At 37.7% G+C, this 27671-nt stretch overlaps 1 protein-coding gene across 24 annotated transcripts in view; it reads right to left on the bottom strand.

The window, feature by feature from the left end:
• CNTLN (centlein) overlaps positions 1-27671 on the bottom strand; it is a 396518-nt gene that overhangs the window by 229865 nt on the left and 138982 nt on the right. For 23 of the 24 annotated variants that reach the window (XR_011380190.1, XR_007919395.2, XM_051845306.2 and 20 more), the window contains one exon: positions 17716-17910. Coding sequence is in view for 22 of the 24 variants with exons in the window: in XM_051845306.2 (XP_051701266.2) it covers positions 17716-17910 (195 nt within the window). In the remaining 2 variants the exon portion in view is untranslated. Of the gene's footprint in view, positions 1-3935; positions 15083-17715; positions 17911-27671 lie in introns of those variants that run through there. The other variant, XM_051845341.2, reaches the window with a different exon arrangement.

The raw sequence follows: 27671 nt of genomic DNA, 5'->3' as shown, positions 1-27671 counted from the left end.
GCCTTGCCTAAATAAGGCTGGAGTTTGTGAACTCAAGAGGCTGCCATAGCCATGGCAGCTCGTGACAAGAGCCTCGGGCAATTACACACGTTATAAATAAGAGTGTCAATTGTTAAATCAACAACGGGAGTCACTGTGCACTTGCTCCCCATGTAGGATCTCTGTCCTTAATGTGTTGAACTATGTGAATTAATGGTAAAACTACAATTCAAACAGTACCTTATACTTTGTGTATCTGTGTGGGTGCAAATTTTTGAAATCTTTACTTAGTATATACCAAGTTGATCTGTATATAAAGATAATTGAAAATGAATCTTGATGAAGAATGGGATGGGAGAGGGAGTGGGAGATGGGATGCTTGCGGGTGGGAGGGAGGTTGTGTGGGGAAGGGCCACTATAGTCCAGAAGTTGTACTTTTGAAATTTATATTTATTATATAAAAGTTAAAAAAATCATGAAGTGGATAGTCTTGGGATGGCCCCAAGGGAAAAACAGGGTCCTTGGTTTCACCCTTATAGCAGAGTTGTACAGTCTTTCTCCAGTCACTCATGTCTAATTATCTGCCTGATGCAACAGTAATGGGGAATAGTACAGAGGATCCTCAAGAAACTAAAAACAGATTTACCATATGACTTGGCTATTACATTTCTTGGTGTATTTCCAAAGGAAATGGAATCAGCATAACATAAAAAAAAAGCCCTGTACTCCATGCTTATAGCAAGACTATTTACAATTGCCAAGATATGAAATCAACCTATATGATAAAGATTAATGAATAAAGATAACATGGTGTGTGTGTGTGTGTATGTGTGTGTGTGTATATATATATATATATATATAATGGAATATTATTCAGCTGTTAAAAAGAATAAAATCTTCATATGTGCAGCAAATAGATGGCACTGGAGATGTTAAGTGAAATAAGCCAGGCACAGAAACCCAAAAATGCATGTTCTCTCTATGTGAAAGTCAAAATATGTATTAAAATAATTAGTCGATCTGAACTTAGAATAGTGATTACTAGAGGGAGTTTTCATAATGAGCTCAATCTACAGTCAGATAGAAGTAACAAGCTCTAGTGTTCCAAAGTACCTTGGGGTAAAAGCGGTTCATGATAATGTATTATGCACTGTGTGTAGCACTGGGAGAGAAGCTGATAGGATCCAAACTCAAAGAAAAGGTAATAGAAAGGCTAGATGCCTGGCTTCATTGGTTTACACTATGCCCTCCTAAATAAGTACTACATATTAATCAAAATTTTTTAAATAAAATAATTTAAGCAAATAAAGTATTGGTAATAGTGGGTATATAGACTACATTTGTTCTTTTGTGGGATTCAAATATTTTATAAAAATGTTTTACAATAAAGTGAGAGTTTAAGTGGAAAAATATAAAGAAAATCCTCAACAAGTTAGGAAAGGAAGGATAGAGAGTATTTATTTATGAAAAGAAATTAAATACAACTGTGGTTAAAACTGCAACTCCAGTCTTGTGGTTCCACATTAGTCACATGGAGTGTATCTCATTCACATTTAAATAAAGTAAATTTAAGTTTCTCTCTTGTCCTCTACTGCAAGATATTCCTCCAAGGCAATAAACTAAGTATTTCTGCATGAAGAAGACAAACAATTGCTCTGAGATAAGAATAGGCAGTCATTCAGAATTCAGCTAGTTAAGAGCAGGGTGCTAAGAAATCAAAGGTCACAGGTTTCAGTCCCATATGAACCAATTAGCACTGCCCTTTTCTATGGCAAAGACTGTCAGTTAATGCACCAATAACTCAGATTATAAGTAAGATCAGGGAAAAGAAAAAAACAAATCAACACCAATTGGGGCAGGGTGGATCTCAAATTTACTATCATGATGTAGCAAGCATCTTCCCTAAATAATATTTAAAGCTAATATTTATTACTCTAAATGTCCAAAACATGGTAACTCATGTAATTAACACGAAACTTCTGTGTGGTAGGTACTATTATACTATCCATTTTATAAATAATGAAACTGAGTTGACTTAGAGAACTACCTTGCCCAAGGTAACATAGTTAAGGGATAGAGTCTGATCTAAACCCATGCATCCAGAACAGAATTTTCGTTCTTACCCATTACCTGGTAAATGTATTTCCCAAAAATCCTGCATAAAAATGTCCTATAAGCATTTGAAAAATCTTAAGTAGGGACAGAAAAAAATAGAAGAAACAACTTTCCTACTATTTCCCCTCAATTGAAAATTCCACTTGCCACTGAATATCTTATTAATCAAAGTATGATTCCAGGATTATATGATAGCTGCAATAGCCTATCCTGAGAATGTGATAGAAATAGAATCTTAGCTCCCAATCCAGACTTTCTGAATTAATATCTGTGTTTTAATAACCCCCACCCCAGGTGATTCAGATGCAGATTTAAATTTAAGAAGCTTTTACCTTGAGTATTCTCATATCCAGGATATACCACAAACTTTCTCTCTTCTGGGCATATGATAATGTACTTCTGACAAGAAACTACAAATTCCCTAACAATTCCAGGCTGATACACACCCTTTCTCTGTAGAAGCTTTAGCAATCCCTTCGCTCATTAACATGTTTCCTGAAAAGCTGTTATCCACAAAGCTACCATTTAGTTAAAACTGAGATAGCAGCCTATGACATAATTATTTTTCTACCTGAACCCTATCTATAAGATTAGTAAGACCAAAAACCACTGTGTTCATTTTTGTATCCCTGATCACTAAACTGGCTATACAGAACACAGTAGGAATAGCAAATATTAACAAACATACATAATTATTAACAAATATTGATTGTATAACGGAATGAATGAATGATGGATGGATGGATAGAAGACTGGACAGATAAAGAGGTGAGTCTAGTTAAACTGAATCCTAAAGAAGAGATATAATACTAACAAGCATGATAAAGGACATGTTACTAATTGGTGGAAATCCCAAATCACACATTTCTTTCCATTCTACACCTTAATTCTGGGCTTCCACATCTCTCTTCAATTTAACGTCAATGTTCTCCTACCTTGTAAGAGAGCTGACTCAATAATTTTTCTCAGAAAATGGCAAATCCATTTGTTCAGTTGGATAGTCCTGGAAATCCTGGATTCATTTTTAATTCCTTCCTTTTACTCATAGTGTACATGAGAATAAGACATTACCAAATCATGTTGGATGAAGTTCTAGGCTCCTGGCTTCAGCCTGGCCTAATTTTGGATGTTGTGGACATTTGGCGAGTGAATTAGTAGATGGATGCTGTCTGTTTGTGCGTCTGGGTCACTCTGGTGTGCTACCATTCAAATAACTAAAAATATATAAATTTTTAAAGTCATGCATAAATTGGAAGCTATGCCAAATCCATGAATCAGAAGATGCAATATTGTTAAAAATGCCCATTTGTCTTTAAAGTAATGTGTATCATGCAATCCAAGTCAAGCTCCCAGGCTTTTATTAGGAAAAAAAAATCAACAAGGCAAATGAAAAGTTATGAGGAAATGCAAAGAACCTAGAAGAATGAAATCAAATTTAATATATAACAAAATTAAAGGATTTATGTACTTCCTTATTTGAGATTTATTTCAAGTTAAATAATCCAGTGATGCGTTTGCATAACAATTAATAAAATAATCAATTGAAAAGAACTGATTCCAGAAATATACCCACTCAGATAATTGGCTATGGTAACCTTTGCAATGAGAGTGATGTAGTCCTTTTATTTTTTTTTCCAAGTATATGTTTCTTGTTCCTTTACTTTTTGTAGAAATTTTAGGATCAGCTTGTCAATCTCTACAAATAATTGTTAACCTAGATGTGTACTTTTCATTTTATGACTTTTCATTTTACCTGGCTGTCACTTAGAAGTGTTTTTTTTTTCTTGAAATATTTTGTGTTTGTGTTTGTCTTATATATCTTATTATGATTTCTGATGTTCTTCCTTTGTGGTCATAGATATTACTCTGTAATATTACTGTTTTCTGAAGTTTATTGATGCTTGTTGTAAGGCCCATCATACAGTTTTGGTGAAAAACTTTGTTTTCAAGTACCACATGTACATGGAAATAATTTGTTCTTTGTAACTAAATTCCTTAAGAATCAATATTACTTTTGCCATCGTAAATGATAGTGTTTATATTATTCATGTATTTTTCAAACATTTATTCTGTTTATTAGAAAGGCAGTGACAGAGAGAGGGAAAGGATGAGATAGAGAGTGAGCGAGAAAGAGAATGAATCTTTCCTTGGCTACTTTACTCTCCAAATAGCACCAAAAACCTAATCTGGGCCAGGCAAAAGCCAAGAGCTCATACTTCCATCTGAGTCTCCCATGTGCATGGCAGGGTCCCAAGCACTTGGATCACCATATGCTGCAGTCCCAGGGGACAGAGCAGAGAGCTGAATCTGAAGCAGAGAAGTTAGGACTGGAATCAGGCACTCTGTTTTGCCTCTAACCTAAGCACTCCCTTTAGTATTTCTTACAGTGGGAATCTGTTCATTATAAATACCCTAAGTTTAGATTTATTGGAGAATGTCTATTTTTGCCTTCATTTTTGAATGTTATTTTCCACATGGATAAAATTATTGATTGGAGATGTCTTTTTCTTTCTACATTGTAAAGATGCCTTATCTTTTGGTTTCTGTATTTTGCATTGAGAAGTCATCTGTTTGTCTTACTGTTGCTCGCTGGAAGGTAATTTATCCCTTTTCTTTTTATGTTTTATATTGTCTTTATTTTTGGTTCCTAGAAATTTTCATGTAATTTGTTTAATTGTGGTGCTGCCTTTGTTTTTTCCTTATTTGGGAGGCTTTTTAGAGCTTTTTCTGAATATGGCTTTATGAATTTTCTTACAAAAGTCTTGGTGAAAGTATCTTCAAGTATGGTTTCTGAAAAATTTTTAATCCCCTGTTGAGATTTCAATTAATATATATGTTATTTCTACTATAACCCATTTACTATTTGAGTTTTAAAAAAAAACAATAAAAAGTTTTGTTTATTTACTTATTTGAAAGGCAGAGTGACAGAGACAAATATATTTCTGCTGCTCCACTCCCTAAATGCCTGCAAAATCCAGGGCCATGCTATGCCAAAAATAATAGTCATGCATTGTTTCCTGATCTCCCACAAAACGAGCAGGAGGCCAAGTACTTGAGCTTTCATGTGCTTGCCTTTCTAGGCTCACTAGCAAGAAGCTGGATCAGAAGTGGAATAGCCTCAGCTCAAACACCAGTCCATTATGAGATGCTGCCATTCCAGGTTCTAGCTTAATCCTTTGTGCCACAGTGCCAGCCCCTGAACTCTTTATTGTATCATCAATACATTTGCTCTCTGTGCTGCAACCTTAATTTTTTTCTTTAATTCACTCACTCTCCCCTTCTTGTAGTTAGTCTTGCTGTATCTATCTCTGGAATGCTTGAATGGAATGAATATTACAGTATTCTCTAAGTTCCATTTAGGAAAAGTTTGTTGATAGTATTATTTAGATCTATATCTGTAGATTATTTTTACATCTTCTGTCAACTACTGAGGATATGTTGAATTATTCAATTGTATTTATAGAAAGTTTGTTTTACTTTTAATTAGTTCTATCCACTTTTTTTCTGATTTGTTTGTAGTACCTACTTTTTTATTTTTTTCCTCTTTTTGGGGGAGGTTTTTATTTAATGAATACAAATTTCATTGTATAGCTTTTAGGGATATAGTGTTTCTTCCCCCATTCCCATCCTCCTACCCTCACTTTCATCCCACCTCCTATTCCATCTCCCATTCCATTTTCCATTAAGATTTGTTTTTAATTGACTTTACATAATACAGAAGACCAACTCTATATGAAGTAGAGATTTCAACTATTTGCACCCATACAGACACACAAAGTATAAAATACAGTTTGAAGACAAGTTTTACCATTAATACTCATAGTAGGACAGAGGTCCAACATGTGGAACAAGTGCACAGGGAATCCTGTTTTGATTTAATAAATGGCACTCTTATTTATGACGTCAGTGATCACCAAGGCTCTTGACATGAGCTGCTAAGGCTATGGAAGCCATTTGAGTTCACAACTCTGTTGGTTTTTACACAGGGCCATATGCAAAGTGGAAGTTCTCTCCTCAATTCAGAGAAAAGTACATCCTTCTTTGATGGCCCATTCTTTCCGCTGGGGTCTCATTCACAGAGATCGTTCATGCAGAACTGCTTTTGCCCCTATGTCTTGGCTTTCCATGCCTGAAGTGCTTTCATGGTATTTTCAGTCAGATCTGAATGTCTTAGGGGCTGTTTCTGAGGTCAGAGTGCTGTTTTAGGGCATTTGTCATTCTATGAGTCTGCTGTGTGGACTGCTTCTCATGTTGGAACTTTCTCTGCTTTGTAATTCTATTGTTGTTACCAGGCACTTGGATTTATTTATGTGGTCCCTTTGACTTATGGTTCTATCTATATGATCAATTCCATACTTAATATACTCATTTTATCACAAGATGGAATTAGTGCTGCCCAGCTAAATGGGATTGGAGTCCCAAGGCAAGAATTAGCTTCACCCTTAGGGGTAAGTCTGTGGGAATGTGTGCCTATCTATACGGCTCCTCCCTCTCACATTCCCACTCTTATTTTTAACTGGTATCTATTTTCAATTGACTTAATCCATTTATGATTAATTCTGTGTTAAGTAAGGAGTTCAACCAATGGTATTAAGTTGGGAAAAAAGAATAAAAATAAAAAAAATCAATAAGATGAAATAATAAACTGTTCCTCAACTGTCTAGAAAAGGGCTGCTTAAGTAATTGCTTCTTACAGTGCTTCACTTCTACAGGTTTCCTTTTAGGTGTGCTGTTGTCACAGATCAGGGAGAACATATAATATTTGTCTCTTTGGTACTGGCGTATTTCACTAAGTATGATATTTTCCAGACTCATCCATTTAGCTGTAAATGACTGGATTTCATTTTTTAACTGCTGTGTAGTATTCCATAGATTACATATCCTATAGTTTCTTTATCCAGTCTTCTACTGATGAGCATTTAGGTTGATTCCATGTTTTAGCTATTGTGAATTGAGCTGCAAGAAACATGGAGGTACATATGACTCTTATTTCCTGATTTAATTTCCTTTGGGTACTTTCCAAGGAGTGGGATGGCTGGGTCATATGGTAGGACTAGATTCAGATATCTGAGGTATCTCCAAACTGTCTTCCATAGTGGCTTTATCAGTTTGCATTCCCACCAACAGTAGATTATGGTATCTTTTTCCCCACATCCTTGCCAGCATTTAGTCGTTTGTTGATTTTCGTATGAAAGCCATTCTACCTGGGGTGAGATGAAACTTCACTGTGCTTTTGATTTGCATCTGCCTGATGGCTAGTGATCCTGAGCATTCTTTCATGTGTCTGTAGGCCATTTGGATTTCCTTTTTGGGAAATGCCTATTTTAAGTCTGTTGCCCACTTCTTGACTGGTTGTTTGCTTTGTTATTGTTAACTTTTTTGATCATTTTATATATTCTGGTTATTAATCCTTTATTAGTTGTATGGTTTGCAAATAATTCTCCCATTCTGTTGCTTGCCTCTTTCCTGTTTCCTTTGCTGTACAAAAACTTCTCAATTTGATGTAATCCCACTTGTTAATCTTGGTTTTTATTGCCTATGCCTCTGGGGTCTTGTCAGCAACTCTGTGCCTAGGACAATGTCTTGCAGGATTTCTCCAAGGCTATCTAGTAATTTGATGGTATTGGGTTGTAGAGTTAGGTCTTTAACCAATTTTGAATGGATTTTTGTGTAAGGTGTAAGGTAGGGGTCTTGCTTCATATTTTTGCATGTGGAAATCCAGTTTTCCCAGCACCATTTGTTGAAGAGACTGTCTTTGCTCCAGGGAGTGGTTTTAGCAGCCTGATTGAATATAAGTTGGTTGTAGATGTTTGGATGGATTTCTGGCATTTCTATTCTGTTCCATTGGTTAATCCATTTGTTTTTGTACCAGTACAAGGCTGTTTTGCTTATAACTGCCTTGTAGTATGTCTTGAAATTTGGTATTGTTGTAAGATTGCTTTAGTTATCTGAGGCCTCTTGTGTTTCCAAATGAATTTTAGCAGCACTTTTCCTAGATCTAAGAAGAATGCCTTTGTATTTTTATTTATAATGCATTGAACCTATAAATTATTTTCAGAAGAATGGACATTTTGATGATATTGATTCTTCTGATCCATGAACATGGAAGTTTTTTCCATTTTTATGTCTTCTATTTCTTTCTTTTGTAATTTTCATCATAGAGATTTTTGACATCCTTGGTTAAATTTATTCCAAGGTACTTAATTTTTTGTAGCTATTGTGAATGGGATTGATCTTAGAAGTACTTTCTCAGCCACGGCATTGTCTATGTACACAAAGGCTTCTGTTTTTTGTGTGTTGATTTTATATCCTGCTATTTTACCAAACTCTTTTATGAGTTATAGTCTCCTAGTGGAGTCTTTTGGTTCCCCTATATGTATAATCATAACATCTGCAAATAAGGATAATTTGACTTCATCCTTACCAATCTGAATCCCTTTTATTTCTTCTTCTTGCCTTATGGCTCTAGCTAAAACTTCAATATATCTAGGGATATACTGAATTGAAATGGAGAGAGTGGGAATCCCTGTCTGGTTCTAGATCTCAGTGGGAATGCTTCCAGTTTCCCCATTCCATAGCATGCTAGCTGTGGGTTTTGTCATAAATTGCCTTAATTATGTTGAGGAATGTTCCTTCTAGCCCCAATTTGCTTAGTGTTTTCACTGTGAAAGGTGTCCTATTTTATCAAATGCTTTCTCTGCATCTATTGTTCTTTGATTTGTTAATGTGCTCTATCACATTGATTGATTTGCGAATGTTGAGCCATCCCTGCATATGAGAGATAAATCCTACTTGCTCTGGGTGAATGATCTTCCTGATTTGTTGTTGAATTGTATTGGCCAGGATTTTGTTGAGGATTTTTTCTTCTGTGTTCATCAGGGAAATTTGTCTATAGTTTTCTTTCTCTGTTGCACCTTTTCCAGATTTAGGGATTAAGGTGATGCTGGCTTCATAGAAAGAATTTGGGAGGATTTCCTCCCTTTCAATTGTTTTAAATAGCTTGAGAAGAATTGGAGTTAGTTCTTCTTTCAATGTTGGTAGAATTCAGCAGTGAAGCCATCTGGTCCTGGGCTTTTCTTTGTTGAGAAGGCCTTTATTACTGACTCAATTTCTGTCTGTTATGGGTCTGTTTATGTTTTCTATGTCTTCATGGCTCAGTTTAAGTAGGTTGTATGTGTCTAGGAATCTATCCATTTCTTCTAGGGTTCCCAGTTTGTTGGCATACAGCTCTTTGTAGTAATTTCTGATGGTTCTTTTTATTTCTGTGGTGTCTTCTGTTACATTTCCTTATTCATTCTAATTTTATTGATTTTGGTCTTTTTTTTTTTTTTTTGGTTATTTGGGCCAATGGTGTGTTAATTTTGTTTATTTTTTCAGAAAACCAGCTCTTCATTTTGCTGATCTTTTGTTGCTTCTTAGTTTCATTTTTTTATGTCTTCTCTAATTTTAATTACTTATTTCCTTCTATTGGTTTGGGGTTTAGTTTTCTGGTTTTTTTTTTTTTTCTAGGTCCTTGAGGTACATAGATAGTTCGTTTATTTGGTGCCTTTCCAGTTTCTTGATGTAGGCTCCAATTGCGATAAACTTTCCTCTTAACACTGCTTTTGCTGTATCCCACATATTCTGGCATGTTGTACTGTCATCTTCAATTGTTTCCAGAAATGTTTTGATTTCTCTTTTGATCTCTTCTATGATCCACTGTTCATTAAGTAGCATGTTGTTCATTCTCCATTTGTTTGCATATTATGTAGGGATTCTCAAGGTGTTGATTTCCAGCTTCACTGCATTGTGGTCTGAGAATATGCATGGCATGACTACGATTTTTTTGAATTTGCTGAGACTTGCTTTATTGCCTAGCATGTGGTCGATCCTAGAGAAAGTTCCATGAACTGGAAAGAAATATGTTTACTGTTTGGATGTAGTGTGGAAGGTTCTGTAGATATCTGCTAGATCTATTTTGTCTATGGTGTCAATTAATTGTTGTTTCCTTACTGATTTTCTGTTTCGTTGATCTGTCCATTGCTGAGAGTAGGGCATTGAAGTCCCTCATCACTATTGTATTTGGATCTATATCTCCCTTTAAATCCTTTAGCACTTCTTTTAAATAGCCAGGTGCCCTGTGGTTGAGTGCATATACATTTATAATGGTCACACATTCCTGTTGTATTGATTCTTTGATCATTATATAGTATCCTTCTTTGTCTCCCTTGATGGTTTCTTTGTTAGTCTATTTTGTCTAATATTAGGATGGCCACACCAGTTCTTTTTTGGTTTCTGTTGGTATGTATTATCTTCTTCCATCCTTTCACCTTCAGTCTGCAAACATCTTTCTTGGTAAGATATGTTTGTTATAGGCAACAAATAGATGGGTTTTCTTTTTTAACCCATTCAGCCAGTCTGTGTTTTTTTAACTGTGCGTTGAGACCATTTACAATCAGTGTTACTATTGTTAAGTAGTGATTTTGCCCTGCCATGTTTCTGTAAATAGTTCTGTTTACATATTTTGGATTTCATTTGCTCTTTTGCTGGGTAATTATCTGCTTTTCCAGTGATGTTCCTGTTTCTGTGTTTGTGTGTAGCACATGTTTGAGCATGTTTCCTAGGGCTGGGCATGTACTTACAAATTCTTTTAATTTTTGTTTGCTGTGGAAGATCCTTATGTCTCCTTCATTCATAAATGAGAATTTTGCAGGGTACAGTAATCTGGGTTGACAGTTTTTTTCTCTTAGGACTTGGAGCATGTTTTGCCATTCTCTCCTTGCTTGTAGGGTTTGTGATGAGAAGTCTGGGGTGAGTTTAAACAGGATCCTCTGAATGTGATTTGGCATTTCTCTCTGGCACATTTTAGGATCTTTTCTTTATGTGTTACTGAGGAGAGCTTTGACACTATATGTCTAGGTGAGGATCTTTTCTGGTCATGTCTATGGGGAGTTCTGTGTAGTTCCTGAACTTGGATGTCTCTTTCTTTCTCCAGAAGAGGGAAGTTCTCTACTATTATTTCATTAAGAAGGCCTTCTAATCCTTTCTCTGTTTCGATGTCTTCTGGAATTCCTAGGATCTGTATGTTGGATTGTTTGATAGAACCTTGCAGGTCTTCAACCATGTTTTTCAGTTTCCTGATTTCTTTTTCTTTTGTTTGGTCTGACTGTGTTATTTCCAGAAATTTGTCTTCTAGTTCTGATATTTATTCCTCTGTCTCATTTATTCTATTTTTGAGACTATCCACTGTATTTTTTATTTGCTCTATTGAATTCTTCATATCTAGAATTTTATTCTGATTTCTCTTCAGTATCTCAATCTCTTGGGAACACTTTTCATTTAGGTCATGAATGTGTTTCCGATTGCTTCTAAGTAATCTGATCATTAATTTTCTAATTTCTGTTTCTGGCATTGTGGGGGAGGCTGAATCCAGAGAGGCCTAGAGGAACTTCCTGAGCCCTGCCTTGAATTTGAAGACTTGTCTTTAAGTTTCAAATCCCTGGCGGTAAACGACCCAGCCCCAGGGCGCTTTTGGCTAAGGATCATCAAGGTGGTATAATAGGCTAAAACCCTTTTGCATCACATCACCCCACCCCTTGCCCGCATCCACTCTGTACGGCAGCTATATAAACACCTCCCTTTTACAATAAAGTGAGATCCTGCTTTGACTGGACTCCCCACCGCATCTGACTGTCCCCCAGGGTTCGGGGAGGCTGAGTGGCGGGTGGCGCACTTCCCCTCCTCAGCCAAGGCAAGCTGCGGGCAGCCTGCCTAATTCTCCAGAGGTGACGAGGAAGAGTCACTGCAACTGGCGCCCAACGTGGGGCACGAGGGGCACAAACAGGACATTCGGCTGAGGCCAAGCGGTTTGTCAGAGTAAGTGAAACCCTCAGGCATGGGTAATGCAACTTCAGCCAAGAATGACCCAGCCCTGAAAGCCCTAAGGCTTATGCTCAAGTCCAGAGGCTTGGAACTCTCGGATAGCTTGGCGCTTCAGACTTGGGAAACCATCATCTCCTTCGCCCCTTGGGTGTCTAGCACTAATCTCTTTTCCTGGACCACATGGGCAAGGGTTGAGAAAATATCCATAGACAGAGAGAGACATTTGGGGATCACCCCTCCACTGGGGTTCTTCCCTACCATCTCGGCTCTCAAAGCCTCATTTCACCTGGAGGGCCTGCTCCCCCCTGTAAGGGAACAAGGCGGTGAAGCCTCCTCCCTAACCTGCAGTGACGCTGATAAGGCATTCTCCCAACAACAGTGAGATGATAAGGGCCTTGTGTCCAGAGCTGTAGGTCCTGTTTGGCCATCCCAGGGGTTGGAGAAGGGCTCATCCCTTAGCCTCCGGGAAGGCGGGCTGGATCAGGTGTCCAGTACAGATGAAGAGTGCAGGGAGGAGGAAGCCTGGACTGACTTTAGCGAACAGCAAGCCGCTCTGAGCCTGACAAAAGCAGGGGCAGGTGAGGCGGGTGTAGATGTGCCTACAGCCACAGCTCCACCTCCCCCTGAAAGGGCTCAGGGATGAATGGAACTTCCTCTCTCCTATGTTCCGCATGTGGTGGCTAAGGCGAGGATGGGTGCCAATTCCCCTTATGCAGCTGCAAGGGAGGACTCAAGTCATGGCGAGATCCTGGAGGGGATTGGGCGTGTGCATTGGATCATCCCCCTCCTTCTCCTCAGGCAGGAGGGGGCGATTCACAACCACCACTAGCTAAAACCCAGGCCTTCCAGGTCAACTTAGAGCCTGGGGGAGCCAGGCCACAAGCATGGTACCCCTGGGAGGCTAAGGATCTCAAAGAACTCAGCAAGGTGGTTGCTGAGGATGGCCCCAATTCACCATGGGCGCTTACTCTCCTTCAGGACATAGCATATCACCCCTGCATGCCTAAGGATTGGCTTGACTATGCAAGGGCTACCCTCAGTGGCCCACAATTCATTAAATGGGTGGCATATTATAAGGAGGAATGCAGGACTCAGGCCGAAGCTAATAGGCAGGCACAACCGCCAATCCCTATTACTTACCCCATGCTCTCGGGGACCTAGGAGGGCTATACTACGGACATTCAACAAGCTGTTGTAGCCGCCCCATATCGGGACCAGGTGCAACAGGTGGGATTGGTGGCCTGGCAGAAGTTGGATGAAGGACCAACAGAGTCACCCTTGGGAGGGGTTAGATAAAAACTTAGTGAACCCCTTGCAGACTTCATCAATAGGGTGGAACAAAGTGTCAAACATAAGCTTCCCACAGGGGACCTCAGGGAATGCATTTCAGCCATCATTTTTAGAATAGTGAAAACTATTACAAATAATATTTACATATGGAAATAAATACACACATTTTTCTGTCAGATTACTAACGCAAGTAATTGAGTCTGTCTATTCTAGGTATTGAGTATAATGGGTGACAATGATTGCCATGATTACTTTCATTGGACCTCAACCTTAAAAATCTTCTAGGGACAGGGGCCAGCTCCATGGCGCAGTGGGTTAATCCTCTGCCTGCGGCGCCAGCGTTCCAAGTGGGCACCAATTCTAATCACAGCAGCTCCTCTTCCAATCCAGGTCTCTGCTATGGACTGGGAAAGCAGTGGAAGATGGCTCAAGTCCTTGGGCCCCTGCACCTGCATGGGAGATCCGGAGGAAGCTCCTGGCTCCTGACTTTGGATCCGCACAGCTCCAGCTGTTGCAGCCAATTGGGGAGCAAACCATTGGGTGGAAGACCTCTCTCTCTCTCTCTCTCTCTCTCTCTCTCTCTGCCTCTCCTCTCTCTGTGTAACTCTAACTTTCAAATAAATAAATAAATGAAATCTTTAAAAAAGTATCTTCTAGGGACAAACTATTTTTACTTTCTGCTTGGAGTTTTGTTTGTTTTGTTTTTCATGATGTAACAGATACTATCATGTTAATAAATTAAAGTAAAAACAGAATCATCCATTAAGAGAATTTCAGTTTGGGCTAGAGAGAAACCTAACTCTATGTCATATCTATAAGCATAGCAGGTGATTCAGAAAGGATATAAATAAAAAGTATGAGCAAAATACATTGGGAAAATTCAAGCAAAGTAAAAAGTTCAGAAGAGTACAATATTAATACCAGGCATTAATTAACATAATCAGGCCAGAAAGTGCTAAACAAGAAAAAGTCTACCTTTATATGCCTTCTGTAGCTTCCCATTGGAATGTTTTGTACTTATTTATTTGAAAGGCAGAGTTACAGAGAGAGACAGAGATAGAGACAGAGAGAGCGAGTTTCTCCAAATGTCAACAATTGGAACTCGGCCCATCAGAAGCCAGGAGTTTCTTCCAGGTCTCCTACATGGGTGCCGGGTCGCAAGCACTTGGGCTGTCTTCAGCCGCTTTCCCAGGTGCATTAGCAGGGATTTGAAGTAGAGAAGCCAGGACTCAAATAGGCACCCATATAGGATGCTGGCATTGCAGGCAGGGGCTTTACTCGCTGCACCACATGCCGGCCTCTGCTTTGTGCTTTTCAAAATACACATTTTACACATGCTTTGTTAAATTTATCCTTAATTATTACATAGCCATTGACATAATTATCAATGGTATCATTTTAAAATCTCAATTTCTGAATATTTGTTTCTGATATATAAAATAAAATTAACTTCTAAACTGATGTTTAGAATTAACTGATGTTAGATCCTGCAACACTGCTAAATTTACATGCCATTCCTAACAGCTTTTCCATAGATTTGTAGGGTTACAATATAAAATTACTTATTACCTGTGTACAAAGAATTTTCCTTTCTTATTCCTAATTGCTATGATTTTAGTTATGTTTTTGATTAATAGTATTAGAATCTCCAGTATGATGTTGAGTAAACTTGTGAGAAATGACATCCTTGACTTGTACCTGATCTTAGCTGGGAATCATTCATTGTTTATTACTGAGCAATACATAATCAGTCTTACATGAATTCTTCTATGGAAGTGAAAAAGGGAGAATATTTTGCAATTCATATTAGGATGCCAGCATCACTTCATATCAAATTCTGACAAGAAACATTCAAGAGATGAAAATTACAGCCCAATAGCCCTCATAAATATAGATGCAAAATTCCTAAGCTAAACATTAGTAAATAGAATTCAGCAATATATGAAAATGGTAAAACACTACAACTTTATTTCATGAATGCAAAATTGATTTAATAATTGCAAATTAATCAAAATGATTCATCACAATAACAATAAATTAGGTTAGCCTTATTATCTTAAAAAACATAAAAGCATTGTGTGCACTCAATACCTATTCATGAAAAAAGCCTTCCTCAAACTACTAGTAGATGGTGTCTTACTCCCTTTGTGCTGCTACAACAAAATACTTGAGATAGTGTAATTTATTTGTAAAGACTTATTTGGAAAACAGAATTACAAAGACAGAAGGAGAGACAGTGAAAGAATGAATGAATGAATGAGAGAGAAAGAGAGAGAGTGAGAGAGAGAGAAAATCTTCCATCTACTGGTTCACTCCCCAAATGGCCACCAGGGCCAGGGTTGGGCCAGACTGAAGCCAGGAGTTTGGAACTCCCATGTGAGTGGCAGGAACCCAAGCACTTGGGCCATCTTCTGCTGCCTTCCTTGGCACATTAGCAGGGAGTTTGATTGGAAGTGGAGCAGCCGGGTCTTGAACCAGGGCTCATAAGGGCTGCTAGCACTACAGGTGGAGGCTTAACCCATTGTACCACATGCTGGTCCTGAGACTGTGTAATGTTAAAAGAACAGAAATATTTTTGTACAGTTGATCAGGAAGTCCAGTATCAAGAAGTTGGCACTGGAGGGAGGGTGGGAGGTGGGGGTTAAAGAGAGAGGAAATTTATTTTAACATTTAACAAATGTTAACATTTCACCATATTCAAATTTCATATGTAGATATTATATACATACATATATACTCTTTTTTTCTTGAAAATGAGGATATTAATTTCACATAAAAATGGACTCCTGGTAATGACCATAAGTGAGAAAAGAAGGGTATTTTGGAGGCCATTGCTGTGGCACAGCAGGATAAGCCTCCACTTCTGGTGCCTGCATCCCATATGGGCACTGGTTCATGTCCCAGCTGATCTTCTTCTGATCCAGCTCTCTGCTGTGGTCTGAGAAAGCAGTGGAAGATGGCCCAAATGCTTGGGCCCCTTACCCATGTAGATGACCTAGAAGAAGCGTCTGTCTCCTGGCTTCAGATAGGCCCAGCTCCAGCTGTTGCAGCCATTTGGGGAGGGAACCAGCAGATGAAAGAACTTCCTCCCTGTCTCTCCCTCTCTCTGTAACTCTGCCTCTCAAATAAATAATTTTCTTTTAAAAAAAGAAGTGTATTTTGTCATGCAGATGGTATACCTTATGGAAGTCATTATTAAAACTATATACCAAATAATATGATATCCACACAATGTTTATACTGTCTATACATATTAAATTTCACATATAAAGAAAATGTGATATTTGTGTTTCTGTGGCTGATTTATTTCACAAAGCATAATGATTTATAGTTACATCCATTTTGTTGTCAGAGTTTGATTCTTTTTTAATGGCTGAGTAATATTCCAACACCTATATATACCACATTTTATCTAGAGTTCAAAATTACTTTGAAGATTAACTAAAAGTGTTACTATCAAACTTTATATGTCAAGCTCTGTAGTTCACATGCACCACACAAATAATCCTCAAAAAACTCTATGATATAGATAACGTTATCAAGTTTATAAGGAAACTGGATAAAAGGATTAAGAAATTTGTTCAAGTTAATTAGGCATGTAAAGTATATAGTATATCAAATTATCTGTCGGCACTTGTGCTGGCCGCGGCGGCCATTTAGGGGATGAACCAACGGAAGGAAGACCTTTCTCTCTCTCACTGTCTAACTCTGCCTGTCCAAAAAAAAAAAATTATCTGTCCAAAGTCACACCAATGTAGTGATAGGATGAGGACTAACAGATAGAGTGTCATATACCAGGCATTATGGTAAGTGCCTTATGAGACTTACTGTGAGATACTCTTTCCAGGCATTACCACCTTCAGTTATAAAGTCCCAAAGTAGATATGATCTATTAATTGACTCTTCAATAAATGAACATCAACCAAATGACTCATAACAACTATATAGTTGTCCCTTAATATCCACAGGGTTTTGGTTCAAACTCCTAGCATATACCAAAACCCATAGATGCTCAATGGCATAGTATTTGTATACATCTTCCTTTATATTTTAAATTATCACTTGATTTCTTACAATACCTAATACAATGTAAATGCAATGAAAACAGTTGTTACACCATTTTGCCTACAAAATAATGAGTCCTAAAAACATCTGCACATGTTTTGTAGAAACCCAATCTTTGTCCTAAGTGTATTTTTGGTCCATGACTGGCTGCATCCAAAAATATAGAACCTGCAGATATGGAGGGCTAACTGTACTTGATATATCCTATATTTTTCACATCTGTAACTATCTGTATTGTATATAACGTTCACATCTACAAAACACAGAAAATAGTATAATGCAAAAGTACATGCCATAATTTATATTCTAGTATATGAAAATGTATTTAAATTTTCTGGTTTAGGTAACTGTTGATGGCTTAATTTGGTATTATACTAGATAATATTTTTAGAAAATGTCTCTTACCTGTGCTGAGTGGTCTGAATCACTTTCTTGAGGTAACGTGTAGTGTGCTCTTTGTGATTCCTGAAGTTCTTCTTTTAATTTAGCGTTTTCTTGCTCTTTTTGAAACAGCTGATCCTGAAGATTAACAACACTTTGCCGCAGCATAGCTTCACTTGATTTTGTAGTTTCAAAACAAACATGTAATTCATTGTAAAGCTGTTTCAAAAAATATTCAGATTCTATTAATGCCTAATACTTATATGTTTATGTATAAATATGTTTGTATATATTAATAAATATATATGATTATATGACATAGCACTTTCCCTAAGGTTATTTTAATAGTACAAGAGAGAAACAAGATATAACCAAAAGAAAAATTAAATGATGTAACCAAATATAAATATAAAACTACAACCGATATAAAAAGGCGATTATATTATATAAATATTATTTTACATATATTATATTATTATAGGAAATTATAACTAAATTTCTCAGGAGAATGAAAATATTTTAAGCTACCAATACAACCTTCAGAATACTTCATGAAAAAAGGAAGTAAATAGAGTCATGACAGTATTACCAGAATTGATTAGAAAAAATCATCCTAAAGATGTCAGAAATGTAATATACATATATATAATATACATATTGTATATTATAAATATGTATATTTAGGTACAGTGATAGGAAAGGACAGAAAGAAATAGCATAAGGTATATCAGCCTAACTGGCCTAAGTTTATGAAAGAAAACCTGGGAATAATTCACTGAGAGTTCTAACATTTTCCTATTTATAATAAATTAGTCTCCATTGCTGAGGTGGGGTAGAAGGGATAGTAAGAAACAAAATCAGGCATTAAGGCTGTGTAAGGATGTAAAGACTCTTCACTGCCAGATTAAGGGTGGATTTGTTTGTTTTGTAGACCACTGGGAGTTTCTGAAGACTACAAACAGTGTGATAACAAAGAAGCAATGTTTTGAGGGCATGTTTGATAATTCAAATTTTTTAAAGTCAAGGCAAAATGACATAAATACATTTACATCTAGAGTTTATTAAAACTATGAGATTGGATATGGTATATGAATGGTATCTTCCTCAGAGTAGTACTTCAAAAAGTCCATGGAAATTAAAATTACAGGATAGCGAACATTTTCTGTGAACTCTTTCAAGATTCCTCATATGGTTAAAATGGCATACATCCAATCACATGAATTTAGTTGGTGAATAAAATCTTAACATAGCAGGGAGGGCATTTGGCCTAGAAATTAAGCTGCCATTCAGGATGTCTATTCCTATCAGAGAATTCAAGTTCGCTTGCTTTGGCTCCAAATTCCAGCTTCCTCCTAATGCACACACTACAAGGCAGGGATGATGGCTCAAGTAATTGCCACCCAGGTGGGAGACCTGGATTGAGTTCCCAGCTCCCAGTTTCAGCCATGGCCAGGGGCAGCTGCATGTACAGAGGAGTGAACCAGTGGATGGGAGCACTTGTATGCTCACTCACTCTCTTTCTCTCTCTTTGTCTCTCTACCTCTCAAACAAGTAAATGAAAAGAAATTAATCCTAATTTATGATTGAAATTTAATGAGACATAATTCAATTTTGGTAACTGATACACATGTGGTATCTGTACGTATATCTGCTACTGAACTTAGGAAAATGACCCAAGAGCTAAGATTTGCTTTTAAAATAAAAAAGAAAAGAAAGTATGACAATAGAAAGACCTTAAGACCAAAATCTCAAAGTGCAAATTCTCAAAATTATGTTATTTTATGTGTGGGATTTTAGATTTGCTCATCCAATTAAAAGATTTGAAATATTTGAGAACTAAATTGACAATGAAAGTATTGACAGAAAAATGCATGGTTCAAGCACAATGCTAGGATGTGGTCAAGTGAGTAGCAATATATTGGCCATTAGTGATAAGGCTGTGGCACACCTCACCCTTAGGTGTTATGTTTTCATATATTCCTTCCAGACTTTTCTGGGCCTATTTACTCTTGAAAGAAGGCTATATCATCATCCCTTTACTTGTCCCCTGTCTTCTCTCCCTTTCCTTTGTTTCACAAAATACACAAATGACAGCATTATTTTTCTTGTATTCTCTACCATGATGTCTTTGCCATGCAGCTTATATAGTTCTACTTCCACTCAGAAGTTGCCTTAACTAGATTTGATTGGACCAGAAGCAAGATCATTTTTAATTCTAGACCTCAAGCTACCAGTAAACTTCACTAAAACAGCTTTTCACAGGTTGAAGTTAAATCTTTTATTTCCATCATGTTTTTGGTGACAAAGCCTCAGGGGTGATAAAATGCTGATTTCTTTCTTTCTTTTCTTTTTTTTTTTTTTGACAGGCAGAGTGGACAGTGAGAGAGAGAGACAGAGAGAAAGGTCTTCCTTTGCCGTTGGTTCACCCTCCAATGGCCGCCGCGGTCAGCGCGCTTCGGCCGGCGCACCACGCTGATCCGATGGCAGGAGCCAGGTACTTATCCTGGTCTCCCATGGGGTGCAGGGCCCAAGGACTTGGGCCATCCTCCACTGCACTCCCTGGCCACAGCAGAGAGCTGGCCTGGAAGAGGGGCAACCGGGGCAGCATCCGGCGCCTCGACCGGGACTAGAACCCGGTGTGCCGGTGCCGCAAGGCGGAGGATTAGCCTAGTGAGGCGTGGTGTTGGCCAAAAATGTTGATTTCTTTAGAGATCTTGTAAGGAGGCAAAAGTTTCAGATGGTCCAGTGCTCTGGCTAGACACTATATTATTCTCATTAACTAACATCATAAATTCACTCATCTACACTGGTTTAGGCATCCTGAGGTATTTCCTTGTTCACAATCAGAATTCTTTACAGCAGATTCCAGAGAGTCTTGTTTCTCTACATTTTCTTTACTCTTACAACCTTAATGTTGGAAAGAATCAGACTTTTCTACAAGATTCTGCCCTGTAAAAACAGGTACTCATGGATTTAATAATAAACTTCAGGAAAATCCATCATAATTCATAAGTAACTTAGGGTGCTTTCTATTCTTCAAATCATTTTATATTAAATAAATTTAATTAAAAAAATTAAGTCTTTTCCAGTGTACAGAAAACAAATTAGCTCTAGAAATAGAAGCTCAAGCTCCAAGTTCTTTAATTTTCAAGGACTAGTCTGAAGCACTTTTCTTTCCATATTTATTTATTTATTTATTTTAATCATTAATGATTAAAAAAATGCACATGCATTGTAACCCAATCATACAAATTTACTTAAAAGTAAAGATTTCCACAAGTAAACTATTTGTAACACTGAAACAATTTATCACTGAAAATTGTAGCAGATAATGAGAAAACAGTTTAGACAAAGTATAAATAAGCTAACCCATTTCTTTTTAATTTATTTTGTATAATTAAATTATCATTGAATATAACAAATTTATAAAAACACATATTCAGCACCCCAAACATGTTAGATGGCTTATATATCAAAAATCCTGGGGTACAGTGTCGTGCACTGGCAGGTTAAGCCATAGCCTGAAATACCAACAACCATATGAAAACTTTTTAAAAGTCCTGGATACTTCATTTCCAATCCAGCTTTCTGTTAATGTGCCTGGGAAAGAAATGGAAGATGGACCAAGTACTTGGATCCCTGCCACCCACATGGGAGATCCCAACGGAGTTCCTGATTCCTGGCTTTGGCCTGACCCAGCCCTGGCCATTGAGGCCACTTGGAGAATGAACCAGAAGACGGAAGAGCTCTTTCTCTCTGCCCTCATTCTTTCCTTCTGTAGTTCTGCCTTTCAAATAAATAAATAAATCTGTAAAAAAAAAATACACTGAAAGAAGGGCTGGTGTTGTGGCACAGCAGGTTAAGCTGCTGCCTTAGATGCCAGCATCCCATATAAGAGTTCGTTTGAGGCTTTGCTGCTCTGCTTCCAACACAGCACTCTGCTAATGGACCTGGGAAAGCATCAGAAGATGGTGTTAAGTGTTTAGGTCCCTGATACCCACACAGGAGACTCAGATGGAGTTCGAGGCTCCTGGCTTCAACATGGCCCATCTCTGGCCACTGCAGCCATTTGGGGGAATAAACCACCAAAGGAAAGATTTCTCTCTCTCTGACTCTCCCTCTAATTCCGCTTTTCAAAAAAAAAAAAAAAAACTTTAAAAATGCTGATATAATCTTATCAAAAATTAAATGATATGACTATAAATGATACACAGAAATATAAAAAAGTTAAAACTTACATACATACCAGACTTCAAGAGTTATTACAGGTTAGTTACAATCAAAACAGCCTGGTATTGGCAGAAAAACATACAAAAGTTGACCAACGGAATAGATTAAGAACACCAGAAATTAATCCACACATCATACATTTGGAAAGTGAACTAATGCAATGGAAGACTGCTTGTCTGCCTTTCTGTCTCTGTCTCTCTTTCTCTCTCTCTGCCTTTCACATAAAATAAAAATAAATTTAAAAAATAATTTAATAGGCTTAATGAAATATCTAAAGAAAGCTAAAAAGTTAAAACTATGACGTTGTAGCAGAATAAAAGAAACCAAATCTGTACAATCAAGAGAAAGAGTGGCTGTAGAGCAATGATGGATGAACTTTTCACAGAAGGTAACATGGTAAAATTCACACCAAAAAGGAAGCAATGGAAACTTCTGAATAACATTTAACTTAGATATCAGGATACATTTTCTAACATTAAAAGTTACCAAGTACTGAAAGGCTTTTGGTGATAATAGATAATGCAACTTTGTAAACCTGCTTACTGAGTCCTTTATTCTACATATAAATAAGCTGTAACTGTGGACTGTATCATACAGAGTAAGAGTGTGGTTTCTGAACTCAGGATTATCGAAATTTGAATTCTATTCAAGAGCTGTTTCACTTTAGACAGTATTCTAAGACTCAGTTACCTGACCTATAAAATAAAGAAATAACACCACAGACAGTTGGTCTGACACTTACACACTAAGAAACAGAGATCTATTGTCAGTATCTGATGCACAAGTTCAATAAATATTAATCATCATTATTATATAGTTGTTGAGCACAACTTAACATTTTTGCCTCAGTTTACATAATAAAAATCCAAAGTAACATGTGAAATGGAAAAGCATATTCTCTCTGGCTTAAAGTTCAATTTTATATTCATTATCTTTATGATTACAATCTAAATGGAAGGCCTTCTTAAATTATATTCTCCGTTTCTCTATCTTCTTATAGCATTCCAGAATCATTCACCCACTGAAATACTTAAACATTACATGAATTAGAATAATAGTTAAATTAAGATGGAAAATCTCTGTGACATTTAAATAAACATCTATAATTTTAAAATTATAAGTATTCTGCTTTTTTTTTTTTTTTTGACAGGCAGAGTGGACAGTGAGAGAGAGAGACGCAGAGAGAAAGGTCTTCCTTTGCTGTTGGTTCACACTCCAATGGCCGCCGTGGCCGGCGCATCGCGCTGATCCGATGGCAGGAGCCAGGACCAGGTGCTTTTCCTGGTCTCCCATGGGGTGCAGGGCCCAAGCACCTGGGCCATCCTCCACTGCACTCCCTGGCCACAGCAGAGAGCTGGCCTGGAAGAGGGGCAACCGGGACAGAATCCGGCGCCCGGACCGGGACTAGAACCCGGTGTGCCGGCGCCGCTAGGCAGAGGATTAGCCTAGTGAGCCGTGGCGCCAGCCAGTATTCTGCTTCTTAAGATTGAATAATTTCCACTCAACATGGATCAAAGAACTAGAGATGCACCATGACACCATGAAACAAATTGAGAGCATAGGGGAAACCCTTCAAGATATTGGAACAGGCGAAGAATTCCTGGAGAAGACCCCAGAGGCACGGGTAATCAAAGATAAAATAAACAAATGGGATTACCTCAAATTGAAGAGTTTCTTTACAGCAAAGGAAACAGTCAGGAAAGTGAAGAGGCAACCAACAGAATGGGAGACGTTATTTGCAAACTACACAACAGATAAAGGATTAACAACTAGAATCTATAAAATCATCAAAAAACACCACAAAATCAAAACAAACAACCCAATAAAAAAATGGGCCAAGGACCTTAACAGACATTTTTCAAAAGAGGAAATCCAAAAGGCCAACAGACACATGAAAAAATGCTCAGGATCCCTAGCCATCAGGGAAATGCAGATCAAAACCACAATGAGGTTTCACCTCATTCCGGTTAGATTGGCTTACATACTGAAATCAACCAACAACAGATGCTGGCGAGGATGTGGGGGAAAAGGGACACTAATCCACTGTTGGTGGGAATGCAAACTGGTAAAGCCACTATGGAAGACAGTTTGGAGAGTCCTCAGAAACCTGAATATAGCACTACCACAGGACCCTGCCATCCCACTCCTTGGAATTTACCCAAATGGAATTAAAGGGGAGAAAAAAAGAGCCATTTGCACCTCAATATTTGTTGCAGCTCAATTCATAATAGCTAAGACATGGAATCAACCTAAATGTCCATCAACAGTAGACTGCATAAAGAAACTATGGGATATGTACTCTATGGAACACTATACAGCAGTAAAAAACAATGAAATCCGGGCATTTACAACAAAATGGAGGAAGCTGGAAAACATCATGCTGAGTGAAATAAGCCAGTCCAAAAGGGACAAATATCATATGTTCTCCCTGATCGATGGCAACTAAACGAGCATCTAAAATGATACCCACTGAAGTGAAATGGACACTATGAGAGACAATGACATGATCAGCCCTTGTCTAGACTGCTGAGGAACAACTTACTATTTTATTCCTTTTAGTCTTTTTATTGTTGTTGTTGCTCTGTTTGTTCTACATAAGACCACTGGTTGAACTCTGCAATCAATGCACAATCATTCTTAGGTGTTTAAAATTAACAGAAAAGTGATCTCTGTTAAACACAGGAGTGGGAATAAGAGAGGGAGGAGATATATAAGTTGGCACATGCTCACTTGGACTTACCTCCAATGGTGGAACTAGAAATGTGCCAGGGGATTTCAACTCAGTCTTACCAAGGAGGCAGGTACCAATGCCAGCGCACTTGGTAAAGTGATAAGTATAAATACACAACCAATCAAAAAGATAGGGTATGTGTCGATGAGATTTCACAAATAAGACCAGTATAAGCAAATAATGAAGGATAGAATCAAAAGGGAGAGAATGATCCTGCGGGGGAAACAGGACACACAGCAGACTCATAGAATGGCAGCACTCCTGCCTCAGAATCAACCCTTGGGACATTCGGATCTGACTAAAAGGTCCATGAGAGTCTCGCAGGCATGGAAAGCCATGACACGGTGGCAAAAAACAATCTAAATGAAAGATCCTGGTGAACAAGACCACAGCAGAAGGAACAGGCCATCAAGGAGAGAGGCGCCTTTCTCTGAAGGGAGGAAGGAACCTCCACTGTGATACGGCCTTGACTAAACAAGTTCAGAGTCGGTGAACTCAAGGGGCTTCCATAGCCTAGACAGCTCATGGCAAGAGTCTCGGGTGATTGCTGACGTCATAAATAAGAGTGCCAATTGTTAAATCAACAACAGGAGTCACTGGGTACATGCTCCCCACTTGGGATCTCTGTCCTTAATGTGTTTTACTATGAAACTTAAAAACAACACTACTAGTCGAACAATACCCTATACCTTGTGCGGTTGTGTGAGTGCAGCCTGTTGAAATCCTTGCTTAGTATATACTAAGTTGATCTTCAGTATATGAAGGTAATTGAAAATGAAACTCGATGAAGGGCAGGACGGGAGAGGGAGTGGGAGAGGGGAGGGCCACAGGAGGGAGGGAGGTTGGGGGGGGAGCACACAACAATACAAAAGTTGCACTGTGTAAATTCACATTTATTAAATAAAAAAATATATAACAAACAACAAAAAAGAAGAACTTAATACTTCACCATTTTAGTATTTTTTATGTTCTGCTTAAAACTATTGGTTGAACTTTGTAATTAATACACAATTACTCTTAGGTGTTTAATTAATGCTATAACTAGTACTCAAATAGTATTTTACACTTTGTGTTTCTGTGTGGGTGCAAACTGTTGAAATCTTTACTTAATATATGCTAAATTGATCTTCTGTATATAAAGAGAATTGAAAATTAATCTTGATGTGAATGGAAGGGGAGAGGGAGTGGGAGAGGGGAGTGTTGTGGGTGGGAGGGAAGTTATGGTTGGGGGGAAGCTACTGTAATCCATAAGCTGTACTTTGGAAATTTATGTTCATTAAATAAAATAAAAAAATATTGAATAATTTAACATTTAATGATAATGTGCTAGTTAGGTCACCTTCAGACTCTATTATACCCTGTACATTCTTATTTAAATATTTAAGCAAGACTGATCTACATGTATCAACTAATTGAGAGTAAACTGTACACATTTAATATGTTACAAACTTCCTAATAAAAGGAATTCTTCCCTGTGTGGGTAGATCATTGTGTGTGTGTGCTTGTGTGTGTATGTGTGTGTGTGTGTATACTCACTACTCTCTAGTAAATAGTAAACATCTGAATAGCAGTAAAACATGTTTATTTTAGGGGCAGGTGTTGTGATGTAACACGTAAGTCACTGTTTGCAATGCCAAAAATCTGATATGAGTGCCAGTTCAAGTCACAGCTGCTCCACTTCCAATTTAGGTCCTTGCTAATGTGCTCAGGAAGGCAGCAGAAGATGGCACAAGTGTTTGGGCCTCTGCCACCCAAATGAGAGACCCAGATGAAGTACCTGGCTTCACCCTGGCCCAGTGCTAGCAGCTGCAGCCATTTGGGGAGTGAAACAGTAGATGGAAAATCTCTCTCTTTCTCTGTTTCCCTCTGACTCCGCCTTTCAAGTAAATAAATTCATTTTAAACAATTCTTATTGCACTATTATAACAGCGAAAAATTTAAATGCCATATATAATCAACATTAGAAAGTGGTTAAGCAAATTATATTACTATTTCTAATGTAGCTACATGTCATATTGTTTTAATATAATGTTGAAGTAAAAAAATATTAATGTGCTCACTGACACATTAAAACACATTTTAAAAGTTGAAAGGAGGGGCTGGCATTGTGGTGTAGTGGGTAAAACCACCACCTGTAACACTAGCATCCATATAGGTTCATGTCCCAAATGCTCCATTTCTGATCCAACTCCCTGCTAATGGCTTGGGAAAAGCAGCAGAAGATACCCCAAGTGTTTGGGCCCCTGCCACCAATGTGGGAGATCTGGATGGAGCTCCTGGCTCCAGCCTGGTCCAGCCTGGTCCAGCCTGGTCCAGCACTGGCTATGACGGTCATCTTGGGAGTGAACCAGCAGATGGAAAATCTCTCTCTCTGTCTTTCCCTCTCTCTCTGAAACTCTATCTAAATCTTAAAAAAAAATCTGAAAATAAATATTCAAAATGTTAGCAGTGCTTGCCTTTGAGGGATGGAATTTCAAATTTTTTCCTGTTTTTATGAATAACTTCTTATCATAGACTATCAAAGAAAAACTGTAATGTTTAACTACTGGCAAAATTTATAAAGTATAAATAAGTAAAACAAGACTTTCAAGTTGAGTCTAGTCGAGCATATAATGAAAATCTTATGATCTACTATAAAAATCTAAGATAACTTCAGAATTAAAAGATTCTGATGGAATCACCATTACAGAATAAGTAGCAAGCTAAGTACCAAAAAAGCTCCTTCACTCCACCCATTTATGTAGTGGTAGCACTTGCATGTATATATTTATTGTATTGTATGTATTTATGTAGTAGTTGCACTAGTATCAAAAGGAAAAGGGAATTCAGTCTGGAGAAATGGAGGGGAAAAAGAAACATGAAACAATTGGGAGGATTTAATTATTATTTTAATTATTATTATTTTAATTATTTAAAAAACAGAGTGACAGAAAGAGGGAGAGAGAAGAGGTTCTCCTATCTACTGGTTAACTCCACAAATGCCCCGCAACAGCTGAGGCTGGGCTAGGCAAAGCCTGGG

This window comes from Oryctolagus cuniculus, chromosome 1 (genome assembly GCF_964237555.1).
Source record: "Oryctolagus cuniculus chromosome 1, mOryCun1.1, whole genome shotgun sequence".
Taxonomy (NCBI): domain Eukaryota; kingdom Metazoa; phylum Chordata; class Mammalia; order Lagomorpha; family Leporidae; genus Oryctolagus; species Oryctolagus cuniculus.
Note: the sequence above shows the minus strand (reverse complement) of the source record. Positions and strands in the feature narration are given on the sequence as shown.